This window comes from Pectinophora gossypiella, chromosome 20 (genome assembly GCF_024362695.1).
Source record: "Pectinophora gossypiella chromosome 20, ilPecGoss1.1, whole genome shotgun sequence".
NCBI lineage: Eukaryota > Metazoa > Arthropoda > Insecta > Lepidoptera > Gelechiidae > Pectinophora > Pectinophora gossypiella.
In genome coordinates this window covers 9919179-9932493 of record NC_065423.1, presented here as the reverse complement: position 1 = coordinate 9932493, position 13315 = coordinate 9919179, and the positions used below count along the sequence as shown (strand labels likewise).

The 13315-nt window shown below is 40.3% G+C and overlaps 2 protein-coding genes across 3 annotated transcripts in view; one reads left to right on the top strand and one right to left on the bottom strand.

Annotated features, from left to right (window-relative positions):
• The window catches only part of LOC126376196 (protein strawberry notch), a 40582-nt gene that overhangs the window by 16420 nt on the left and 10847 nt on the right, over positions 1-13315 (bottom strand). For both annotated transcript variants that reach the window (XM_050023435.1, XM_050023436.1), the window contains 11 exons: positions 11859-12019; positions 11028-11100; positions 10069-10278; positions 8784-8959; positions 7552-7716; positions 6663-6904; positions 5990-6143; positions 5461-5595; positions 4997-5142; positions 1411-1574; positions 425-607 (listed from right to left, as the gene is read on the bottom strand). In XM_050023435.1, coding sequence (XP_049879392.1) covers positions 425-607; positions 1411-1574; positions 4997-5142; positions 5461-5595; positions 5990-6143; positions 6663-6904; positions 7552-7716; positions 8784-8959; positions 10069-10278; positions 11028-11100; positions 11859-12019 — 1809 coding nt within the window. The remainder of the gene's footprint in view (positions 1-424; positions 608-1410; positions 1575-4996; positions 5143-5460; positions 5596-5989; positions 6144-6662; positions 6905-7551; positions 7717-8783; positions 8960-10068; positions 10279-11027; positions 11101-11858; positions 12020-13315) is intronic.
• Positions 2138-4752, top strand: LOC126376210 (uncharacterized). Its single transcript, XM_050023464.1, has 2 exons — positions 2138-2232; positions 2321-4752. Exon 2 carries the CDS (start codon positions 2449-2451, stop codon positions 4738-4740), a length of 2292 nt encoding a protein of 763 aa, XP_049879421.1. The 5' UTR covers positions 2138-2232; positions 2321-2448; the 3' UTR covers positions 4741-4752.

The following is a 13315-nucleotide window of genomic DNA, read 5'->3' as shown; positions in this document are numbered from 1 at the left end:
TCATAGCCCACTCCCACCACTCTGGTTTAACACCGGTCCTAAACTAAAACAACTACTGACGGTCAACTACCGAGCAGTCTGATGGCGGGAAGCTTGCTGACACCGAGATGTCTGCTAATTTATGTTGTCAATATAAAGTATATTATTTATTTATTCGTGCAAAACAACATACAATTTATTATGAACAGAAAAGCTCCTCCACAGCATCACACCGAGGCAAAGTGCCCAAAAGACTGGCAGCATTCGCCTTTGGACAGCTAAACTAAACCTTTGATAAAAAAGGTCGTTCGTTGCCTCGACGAGACGGTTCGAAAGGTCCTAAAGTAAGGTCAATATGAAATATATCGCAAGACCACGACTTAAACCCGTATTTGAATGATATTTTACTATGGGTGTGTGTGATGTGTGTGGTGCGTATACTGACCGTCGTCGCTGTCGCTGCCGCCGTGGAAGGGGTTGAAGTCGCTCAGCTCGGACTCGGAGCCGGCGCGGCGCTCGGTGTCCGACTCCAAGTCCAGCTCGTCGTCCGACCCGCGGACGAACTCGTCCGACGACGACCCGCCGCGTGCACGCTTCGCCGCCGCGTTCACTTGCTGACGAGCTGTCACTGTACGTAAACAAACATAAGATGTTAGTGACACCGTAACGAAAGCTTTGGGGGATGATTCAGACTATTATTTTTTTGTATTTATAGTATAGGATGATATTAGGTTTTGAGGTGACTTCAAGCGAAGTTTCCTGTCTGTTATCTTTTTAAAATTTTCAGCCTGTGTTTTAAGCTGTATAGAACCTACATTTAAAATAAAAATGACAAATTATTAAAAATTATCAATGTACAACTACATAACACGTAAGTAGTGTGTTCGGATTGTTCGATTTACATTTCTGGCAAGACACACTAACCATCGTTTTAATACGAACAAGTGTAGACATACAATTGGGTAGTTTCCGAGGTCAAAGATAAATTATGAAATTCTGATTGCTAAATAAAGACAGATCTAAAGGTGACAAAAAACGTTTTCTTTTTTCTATTTAACTTATTAATTAATTTATATAAAGAAAAATGTAATAATAAGGGCGACATTTTGTCACTTTTTTCTATGACGTCCCACGTTGCTTTTTCATACATAAACCATAGTAATTTTGTGTTTTGACGTTTAGTAAAAGGTAACTAATTTGACTAGTTGGAAACTAGCCTATTTTTTTCGTTACAGATAACTAACACCCTGAATACGCAAAATGTCAACGTGACTACGCGAAATAACTTAGATAAGTAAGTAGTTTGTCATCTTTTGTGGTAGAATTCTTTTCTTTTGTGGATATCTGTGACGTGTAATTATTATTATCAATAAATGACTACGACTATGAAGTCTTCTTCATTCGTCGAGTGAACGTGTGGAAACTACTTACACTTGCGTTTGGATGTGTTGGCCTCGTCTTCATGCTTCACGCTGCCGTTGTGCACGGGCGGAGCGGGCTTGGCAGCTTTGGTGGGCTCCAGGCCCAGCAGCCGGTTGATACGGTTGCGGTCCGGCGCCGGGAAGTGTTTCTCCACTAGGGTTTGGAATACGCCCCTGTTTGGCAAACGAAATGGGATGTTCAAAAAGTAATTAAATCGGAAGTAACTGTGGCCTACGTTTAATTCTACGTCTTATTTAATTATATTATTTCATAATATTTGTATAGTGTGACATAATATTTGGGTATTTATGCCTTTTAATAAAAAATATATATGATTACTTATTTAACAAGCTAATAACATATTTTTTATGTTTTTATTTCAAATCATACTTTTTCAGCATTAGTAAATCCGAAACTGAACAATATAAAATAAATAAAAATGTTCATTTAATCTGAAACTAATAATTTAAAGAATGACTTAATTAAATAAAATAAATAGTTACTAAGTTAGCCTTTCAAACGATTTCACACTATACGGCGAGGTAAAGCGAGTTTAGAAAAAAATAAAATGTTAAATTTAAACAAAATTATACGATCCAATCGAATTTATTACGAAACAATCGGGCGCGGAATTTGAATTTCCCGCCGCGCGGGCAAGTCACGCAATAACAAAACCTACTCGCCGACGCGGGTGCGAGTTCGTTCACCCCGGCCGCCATTACCTGCTCCGACCCGACGCTATTTATACACACAAACGGTACCCGACCTCAGCGCATGACGACACATGCGCGCTACAAACCACTACCTGTTTCACAAAGCGACATCGATTGGGTGAGTTAACATTGCCTCTATTTAGACTGATATTTTCGTGTAGGTTTTGTAAAAGCGCTGTGTTCTAATACGCGTTATTTTGTTTTAGGTTACAGATTGTGTGATAGATAGGAGTTTAGTGAAGGTGTGTATAGTTGTTCGAACAACAGTAACATGAGCAGAATAATAACGACCTTGTAAATATAAGATGTGCTACGGAAATTAAGTTTCTAAAAAATGTACACGAAGAAAGATTTAAGGAATTATTTACAAGAAATTAGTTCTGAAGCGCAATTTGTGATGTTCAATTACGTGTCGTCAGAAAAGTTTTACATAGAATTGAAATGTAAAGTCGAAAGGGACCAGACTGTAGAATTTTACGACACTTACACGCGGGAATGGATCAAAAAGCTATCAAAATTTACCGCGACCACTTGGATAGTTAGAAATAGCTTTCCAAAGTTGAAAAGATTAGTTTTTCGTAAAATATACACTTGTCATCGATCTAGTTTCAATAAGAAAAAGAAACCGGATTTCGAATCGCGGAACCAAGAATGTAAGGCGAGAGTTGACTTTAGAGTGAAGATGATAAACAGAAATACTATAAAAAATGACAAGATGTTGAAGGAAGGTCTGAATTTGAGTATTTTGATAGACTTTAACCACACGCACAAAGTTCGAGCGCCGGAATCTTATAACTTGCTTCGATATAGTTCCGAAATCGACGATGTGTTCCAAAAGTATTTTGACACCGGGTGTTCAGGGGCCGCGGCGAAATCCTACCACGAGCTGACACTTATTGACAAGTATGGAGAACATTGTCCGGAGGTTTTTGAGAATGCTACGATAAATCCTTCTCTACGACATATTTCGTATGTACTTGGGCGGAAAAGGAAGAAAGATAATATAAGTACACCGAGTTACCGCGAAATTATGGAGCAGAAACGAGATGGTTTAAAACAGTTTGGTGTAGAAATCGGCTTAGAACCTGATATGGATATAATCTCAATAATAACACCGTTGATGAAAAGGGTGATGAAAGAATTCGGTCTAGAATATGTTTTAATAGACAGCAATAATATTCCTCAAGGACCAACGGCGACATTCTTCTGTGTACCGACTAAAATAGGTGCTTTGCCTGTAACATGCGTTATCCATGACAATACCAATGACGGATTCATCCACAGCGTTTTAATGGCAAAAATGAGCATAGAATTGGAAACGGGAAGGGATTTTACGCCGAAATTGCTCATGTTAAGCCATTTTGAGGAGCAGAATCGATCGTTATCATCAGTGGAATGTAAGAAGATAGCTTCCAAGTGCTCCCTGTGTATTGACGCATGGCGTTGGTTAAATGAGGACGAGAACAAAGTGGAAAAGAAGAAACGGCATGGCGTCATGCTTACTATAAAGTCGCTTTTATACGCTGCAAGTTCTGAAGATGCCGAGAAAATTTACGTAGAACTACAAGAGAACGAAACTGTAAAATCTTCACCACAATTACATAAATACTTGGAAAACTTGTGGGAAAGGAAAGAACAGTGGATGTTTCATGAATACGATAATATGAGTAATACTTTAGTAGAGATGTCAATTAGGTTTTTGAAAGAGTTCGTACAGCGAACATGCAAGTCTTTTCCAGCGCCTCTCATGGTAGACGTTGTGTCGAATATTCTAGAAAATCATTATAAAAGAATAATAATGAGTTATGTGAAGAACAGTAAAAGTGTTGCAACATACACAAAATTTCTGAATAAAGCAAAGATAGTGTTAGGTTTCGGTTCAGAAGTTCGTCGTATAAGTACGAATGAGTTTAGAATTGAACTCCAACCGAGACCTAAAAAGTATTTGTACTTTAGAACAGACACTATGTGTTGCGACTGCGTAAACGGGAAGAGGGGAGATTTCTGTGAACATTTGAGCGCTATTGTCAACACAGTTGACTGTGAAGTGATGAAATGTTCAATTCTGACTGAGGAGGATAAAACTTTATTGACGAAAGTAGCTGGTGATGACATTCAAGAGGAGGTGAAGCCGGAAATTTGCGAAGACAACAAGAACTTCGAAATATACGATGATAAAGACGAAATAGAGATACAGTCTGTAAACAACGATGATGTAGCAGACGACGATCATTTACAATCAGTCGCTTCATCTCCAAAATCTGAAGGACGCGACGACTTCTACTCGTTGGAAGTGAAAACTGAAAAACCAGATCGCTTTGATCCTTTAGAAGAAGAGTCAGATAACGTGGACCAAATGGAATTCGTCATAACGGAGAATATTGCAGAACCGACATCGTCGAGATCTGATACGAAAAGGAAGTATGAAACAGCTTTGAGGGCAGTCAATGATGAGTTCAGAAGACTAAACAGGTTCTTCAGTGAGAATCCAAATGCCTCAAACTTGACAACTATGACGCGGCTAGCGAGAGAACTTGGCAAGATACGGCCAGTGGAGAAAGTCAATTTAGATAACTTAACAATTCAATTAAATACAAATAAAAAACGGAAGCGCAATGATTGTTGATAGTAGTAATGATGTTTCTATCGGCTGTTATTTATGTTGTTGAACGGTATGGAAGAAACGAAATTATTTTGGGAAAATAAAAGGTTCTATATAATAACGTCAAAATCAGTATTTTTTTATTTCATTAGTTGAGATTCTGGAAACAACCTCATAGATCTGCTCTGGGAGAAGGAGAGGGGCGTTGAGTATTTTATTTGCATTACATCCTCTTTTTTCACTATATATATATTGACTGATGGTAAATAAGGTGACTTACTTGGCAGTAGAGACGAAGTCAGACAGCTCTCCGTCATCTCTCTCGAGCTGATCCAGGGTTCGAGCCTCGCCTGTGCTCTGCAGACCGATCACGACGCACTTGCCGCACTTCACCGCCTCCCGCGCCGTTATTACTGCGTGGTTTACCTTTTGACAACAATATTGTGTTAATTAAGGTATTTTTTTACCCAACTACACTCAAAAGGAGGGAATGATTTAGACTAAATCTTGGACACAGTTTTTCTTTTAGTAATAAAGAAAAATAAAATATTTTTATGTGACTAACTCGCCATTAGAGCCAATTATATTATTAAAAATGGCATGGCTATTCAAATGCCAAAGAATATGTATCACAAAGCTATCGACTCGACGGAGAACTAGATTAGATTATTATCAAATTGTATTTTATGTTGTCCAAAGCACAATAAACGATTGAATAAAAAATATGAAACATGTTTAACTCACCTTCGCGGCAATACATAGGTACTTGAAGAACCTCTGGTGCGCCGACCAGAACTGGCCCCACATGGTCTTTTTCATGCGTGACTCTGCGTCAATCAGTTCCGCAGCTTCTGTGAACCTCTGCATGGCTTCCACCCACTGTATAAAGAAAAATACATTATGTATGAGTCAGAGAGTTCTCAACTGGACTGGTGATGGAAAAACCGGAAACAGAAAGAAAAAATTCAAAAAATGACATTTATATAGACTTTTCCGCGTTTGTTCGCGCATCAGTTACTATTGTGTTTGCAAATCTGGGCCGTAGAAGGATATGGTTAAATAGCTGTCAGGTCAATAGGCTACTTGACAACCTAGTCAAATGAGATACTTTTTAGGAAACGTCAAAACGAAAGTTTCCATATATTTTGTTGTCAATTACCCGTCCCTTTCCTTTTCAGCGGATAAGAAAATGACAGGTATAACTTAAAATAAAATTAGATGGTGTGTACAGGGATTAAAAAGCACCATTATTTAGATAAATAATAACACTCACCAGCGCAACAGACTTGTCATAAGTCTCCTTGAACTGCTCAGAGAGGGGCACCTCCTCAATCTTGAAGGAGACGCCGTGGAAGGACAGCTGCCGCGCGATGTACATTCCTCGAAGCTTCATGTCCATCGCCACGATCTCCATCGCGCCCACGCCTCTGTGGGGTCGATAAGGTTAGGGAGTCCGGTGGTTTATAGTTACTAAGTTCTTGATTTTTTCGAGCCGTGGTAGCCCAGTTGGTAGAACGCTTGCCTCTCATTTTGAGGTCGCAGGTGCAAATCCAGCACAGGCATAAGCCAATCATTGTCGAATTTGTTTTCCAATTCATGTTTGGATCATAAATGATTATATCACGTGCTCAGTGGTGAAGGAAAACATCGTGAGGAAACCCACATTCCCGAGAAATGCATTTTCGGAGGTATGTGACCTAACCTGTATTGGGCTGGTTTTCCCTTCGCGGGTTGGAAGGTCAGACAAGCAGTCGCTTCAGTAAAAAACCGGACCTGTCAAATCTTCAGGTTAGGTAAGAGGACCCTGTGAAAAAACGGGATAATGCTAGGGATATGAAGATGATGATGATCATTTCCCTAGCGTTATTCCGTTGTCACATAGTACATTATTTTTAATTCTAAAAAAGAAAATCTCCTTCCGTCCCGTTAGTAAACATGGGACTCACCGTTTCTCCACAGCATTGATGAAGTCCATGAAAGTGGGAAAAGGCGTTCCTTCACCCCATATGCCGAGCCGTACCATATACGCCATGTTCCTAGGCTCCGATGCTCCTGTGGCTGAGGCATACACTACCCTGGCCTTGGGCAGTTTGTTCTGCAGTTCCAAGGCAGTTAAGCCTGTCTTAGTGGCTTTTCCAGACCCAACGGGGCAGAGGTTTTTCGCTTTGTGACACTCGTCGAAAACGATCTGAGGCTGAGTTGAGGATCATATTTGGTGACGAACTTCTTCATATTTGTTGACCCCTCGGTTGTTTAGGGAGAAGCCATCTTCTCTTCTATCGTGTGGGATGTGAGGTGAATTACCAACCTCATCAACCCTGGTGTCAGGGTTATTATTGAGCCGCCAAAGGCCCCTGAAATGGCCCATGTAACGACTACTTACTTACATCAGTAAGTAGTAACCGAGACCAACGCGGCTTAACGTGTCTTCCGAAGCACGGATAATCTTACTTTTTGGACAATCAGGTGATAAGTCTGTAATATACTAACCAAACTGGGGATCACAAAGTGATTTTTGTGATATGTCCCCATCGGGATTCGAACCCGGGACCTCCGGATCGTGAGCCCACGGCTCAGCCATTGGACCACGGAGGCCGTTATTGCTCAGCCATGAGACGTATATACATTTGAGACGTTTATTCCTGTGTTATATGTTCGTTGTGTTTAATAAAGAATTGTGTATTCTATTGTATATAGGTTGTTTATGTTATATCTATAGTAGAAGGCGTCGCGTCTTATAAGGAAGTCAAAGAATTGGCCCTTGTTAGACAAGAAAAGAGAATGCCACACCGACAAGAGCGTTGCTCTTAAATTGATGATGATAGTAAAGGATACACATCCATCGAAGTCCTCGCCGCACCACTGCAGTAGCTGCTTGAGTCTGGTCCTGTACTTTGTGGCGCTGGACTGTGTCTCTCCTATGAGAGCCGAGTATGTGCTGAACACTACGCCCTTCTTCACGTTACCGTTGACTGCTGATGAGAGTTTCGCGTACTTGAACTTGGGGAAAAGACATAACAACGTATTAAAATAAAATTAAAATTGCTTTATTTCAGATTACAATGATCCATAATTTAAAACATTCAAATTAAAATAATAAATAAAACAAATAAAATCAATTAAAATATAAAACCATGATCACAAAATAGGTACATACATTTTATTTTTTTGTATTAATATAAGATGCCGCAGAATCGATCAATTAACATCAAATTGTAGTGCATTTTCACTGGCACAGTTGGCTCGATCATTTTAGACGACACAGCTCACGAACTATCATGTTGGTCTAACAGAAATCTCGGTGAGGTGTGGGTACTTAGATGGTCTTGCGATGGATGTATCTCTGACTATCCCCATTACTACAGACTGTTAATCATTACTATGATTGAACCTAGTATCCACCCAATTGGGTAGATTCTAGGTCAAAGATAAATTCTGAAATTTTGATTACTAAATAAAGACCGATCTAAACCTGACAAAAAACATCTCTTATTACTATTTAAGTCTTCTTCTTCTTCTTATCGTGTGGGTTGTGAGGTGGAATACCTCATCAGCCCTGGTGTCAGGGCTACTATTGAGCCGCCAAAGGCCCCTGACATGGCTCATGTAACGACTACTTACTTACATCAGTAAGTAGTAACCGGGACCAACGGCTTAACGTGCCTTCCGAAGCACGGATCATCTTACTTTCGGACAAACAGGTGATCAGCCTGTACTGGATCACAAAGTGAATTTTGTGATATATGTCCCCACCGGGATTCGAACCCGGGGCCTCCGGATCGTGAGTCCAACGCTCAACCACTGGACCACAGAGGCTGTAACCATTTAAGTTATTTATGAATTTTAATAAAGAAAAATGTATTAATAAGTGCGACATTTAGTCACGTTTGTCTATGACGTCACAGGTTGCTTTTTCATAGAAATTCCGCAGTAATTTCGTGTTATGTAGTAAAAAGTAACTCATTTGAAAACTACCCTACCCTACACCCCCCCCCCCCTGCCCTGGCTGGAAACTACCCTATTGAAAAGCTATTTTGAATCAGAAGTTATATCAAACTATTAAATACCTTATTCAAAGGATGCACTTCAATCTTGCCGGCGCCGATGTCACGCAGGTCGCGCTCGGCGTCGTACTTGAGATCATTGGACACGGAGACCCATATAGCGCGCTTGCGCCCCTTCAGGTAGTTCTCAAAGATTATTCCCGCTATGGTGCGGCCTTTGCCTACACCAGCGCCGTCACCTAAACACCAAAATAACATGTGTTCGACTTTTAGGTTATAATATTTTTAAAATGTTCACGGGGTTCAATCGCGTACAAAATATATATAGGTGCTAATTCCTGTAAATACCATCTAATTTTATTTTAAGTTATATCTGTCATTTTCTTATCCGCCGAAAAGGAAAGGGACGGGTAATCGACAAGCATAAAATTTATGGAACACACGTCAATTTTAAGCACAAATCTAAACCAACCGTCTAAAAATTTTACATCCGTCAATAACCCGACACAGTTAAGTAGACAGCACGTCAAACGGATTGCATACCAGCGACGTACCTTTTGATTCGCCCGGGTTATTCATTCATTTACTCATTCTTCCTAAAATTAAGAGCTGTGAATCATCCGTCCCTTTCCTTATCGACGGATATGAAAATGACGGATATAACTTAAAATAAAATTAGGCGGTGTCTGCAGGAATCGGGGCCATTATCTGCTTAAATATATCACGTTTACAAAATGTTCTTTATTCTACCACGACTTCAGAGGCTATGACGTAGTGGAATCCGGAAGGATATAGTGATTAACGAAAATGTGTGTCTAGGAACAACGCTATAACTGCCTTTAACTGGTGCACCGACCATTGTTGGCGCCTCTAAGCCCTGCTTTGTGTCAAAACATGGAAGCACATCGTGACGTCATATACATATCACAGCACAGTGACGTCACAGCTAACGCCATCTGGGGGGTTAAAAAGGCCACATCAAAGCAATTCATCTAAAAAGCAATATTTTAATTTGACATTTGCGCATATAAAAGTAAGTGCGCAATGCAAACAAATGTCAAACAGCAACATTGCTTTTTTAGGTGAATTGCTTTGATGAGACCTGACAGAGGGCAGCAGTAACTGTTAGTACTATTCAGAGGCGGAGGACAGGAGTCCTAGTATGGCTTTGTAATAGACTACTCTGGGCGCACTCCCACTCGCGTCATACAGAGTACTGCGGGGCGGAAGGCAAGAGGGAAACCACTGCTCTATTTTTCCCTAAAAAAGTAGCATGGAAAATGCTGCACCGACAAGAGCGTGGCTCTTAATTTGATGAGGCCTTTTTAACCGCCTGCACACAACTTACCGATAAGGAATCCAGCGCGTGTTCCGTCAGGTAACATATGTTCGTGTGCTTGCGACGCGTACACCACAGCTTCTAACTGCAGAGCTGACAGGAGCCCCCTGTTGATCGTCTCATCGGGTAGACTGGTCTTGTAGGTGACGTCTACCGGCTCGACGGATGACAGGGACGCTGTTTCTACCACCGGATCGGGATGTTTGCGGCCGAGTTTTACTGTGGAGAGACATTGACACATTGACACTGAAAAAACACACGTGACAATGGAAAATAGACCCTACTGACATAACAACACTGACCACGGGTCATTTATTTACCTTTAATTTATAACAGTACTAGCGACCCGCCCCGGCTTCGCATGCATAGTGTATTATGTGAGTTTGGAGTCAATAACTTTAAAAATATTTTCCATACAACCTTCCATTTAAACGAAACCCCCATGCGAAATTTGAGTTGTAGTTTCGGAGATTTCGTGATAAATTTGAGACTCCTAGCACTTGTAGTTTCTGAGATTTCGTGATGAGTGACTGAGTCAGACCATTCGCTTTTATATATACAGATAATATGACACTTGGGAAGTTTTGAGCAGTTGACATTGGTGCTAATTCCTGTAAATACCATCTAATTTTATTTTAAGTTATATCTGTCATTTTCTTATCCGCCAAAAAGGAAAGGGACGGGTAATCGACAAGCATAAAATTTATGGAACACACGTCAATTTTAAGCACAAATCTAAACCAACCGTCTAAAAATTTTACATCAGTCAATAACCCGACACATTCATTTACTCATTCTTCCTAAAATTAAGAGCTGTGAATCATCCGTCCCTTTCCTTTTCGACGGATATGAAAATGACGGATATAACCTAAAATAAAATTAGGCGGTGTCTGCAGGAATCGGGGCCATTATGCGACTAAACGGGTCATCTGTCAGTCAAATTGTATGTTCTTTAATTAGATACTTACATTTCGAGGGCATGTAGTCTGCATATGTCTCTGCAACTCCCATTTCTTCGTCGTCAACTTCCTCTTCTTCTGCCTGTGAGTGGAAAATAATGTTCATTACAATGAAAATATACAATACGGTTTTACGGTGCTTCAGAAGGCACCTTAAGCTACTTACTGATGTGAGTATGTAGATGTTATATGAGACATGTCAGGGGCCTTTGGCGGCTCAATAATAACCTTGACACCAGGGTTGATGAGATTGGTATTCCACCTCACAACCCACACGATAAGAAGACGTTTTACGGTGTTCAAAATTCCTATAAATGAAAATACGTAGAAGTATTGTTTATCTATGGCCGAGGGTTGATGCAGTCATAAGACGACTACTACTTACTTAAGTAAGTGTGTAGTCGTTACATGAGCCATGTCAGGGGTCTCTGGCAGCTCAATAACCCTGATATCAAGGTTGTTAGGGCGGGCACAGACTTTACAACCCACACAGAAGTAGAAGATGAATGGTTACAGGATCGACGCCAGGATCTACGAGCAGACCAGGACTGAGACCTAAAACCGGCCCGGGTATTAGAGAGATGACGATCATGATAATTAACCTGGCGGCCTTGTAAGATCTTCCACCGCTGGTGCGATCGTTTAGCTGACCTCAAGAAGGAACCAGTGGTTCGGGGTGGACCGCTAGGAGGTAAACCTTAACCACCCCTTTACAGAATAAATCTACTGAAAGGAAGTGATGCCAGACCAGCCGGAAGGCAGCAACCGGTACCTTCGGGCATTTGCCTGATCTGCCCTATGGCCAGTTCGAGCCTGGGTACGAGTTAGTACAGTGCTCACCTTGTCCACATGCCACATGCCAGTCTTGGGCTGTCCCCAGGTGGGCAGCTGTGCGAACTGGCCCAGCATGCCGGCCAGCGGGCCTCCCATGCCGGACGCCAGGATCTGGTTAAGGTTCTGGAGCAGGTACGAGTTCATGCCAGGCATGTTCACCATGTCCACTGGAACAGTCATGTTGGTTATAACAGAGTTTCTATAAAAGCACGCCACACAGTTACAATACAACGACATTTGAAAAGAAAACAAAGGTGCTGGTTGAATTCAAAATTGACATTTTTCCGGAAAATGGCCGGAGTTTATGTAAGTCTGTGAGAAATGGAAAGAAAAAGGGGAGGCCTTTGGCCAACAATGCTATCATAGACTAGATTAGATTTAAACACCATGCCGAAATTTATGGCATATCCGAACGCACGGTAGATCTTTATTTTCGCGACAGTCAGAAACAAGAAAAATCAACAAAGTTTAGTTCTTCTAGAAGGCTAATAGACAATGAAATCAGTTAAAAAGCGTTGCATGACTTTAACCTGATCTGTCGAGATACCAGACACAATAGATTTTATATCATTAATGGTACTGATTCCAGTACACACCATCTAATTTTATTTTAAGTTATATCAGTATTCTTATCCGCCGAAAAGGAAAGGGACGGGTAATCGACAGGCATAAAATTTATGGAACACACGTAAATTTTAGGCAGGAATTTAAAAACCCCAAAATTTTATATTGGCCAATAACCCGACAGAATTTAAATTTGAATTAAAATTGAATTTTAATTCAAATTTAAAATTGACAGCACACGTTAAAGTCGCACGATCGAATGTCCTTTTAAAATCCAAACTGCATTGTTTAACTATTGTGTCTGTAAATCTCGGCCTTAGGAGGTTAAACGGGTTACAAATCAGCGAGAAGCCTATTTTATTCGCCCGGGTTATTCATTCATTTTAAAATTAACAATTGTCAACCATCTGTCCCTTTCCTTTTCGGCGGATTAGAAAATGACGGGTATAATTTAAAATAAAAGTATGTGTCTGCAGGAATCAGGGCCAGTATACGCATAACTTCCGGCTTCCGGTATTAAGTTGTTCATTCATTTTAGGTGCCTTTCATCACAAGGATTTTATCTAGATCATAACAGAAGACATACAAATAACTTTTACCGGCATCACAGAACTTATGGAGTTACATGCACAATACATAGTGTAGTCAAATGATTACGACAAACTTATACAATGCATAATCTAGCCATACTTGAAATGCCTAGAAAAAAGCACCAAATAACAACATATAACTACGAATACATCTATTCTACGATGTTACTGGAAGAATCTGAAAGTTAAATTGGGTAGTTTCCTAGGTCAAAGATAAATTATGAAATTCTGATTACTAAATACAGACAGATTTAAAACTGACAAAAAAGTTTTATTTTTTCTATTTAACTAATTTATGAATTTTAATAA

Bases quoted from the DNA above. Each gene is read 5' to 3' on its own strand.
- LOC126376210 (XM_050023464.1), top strand. From the start codon at position 2,449: ATGTACACGAAGAAAGATTTAAGGAATTATTTACAAGAAATTAGTTCT.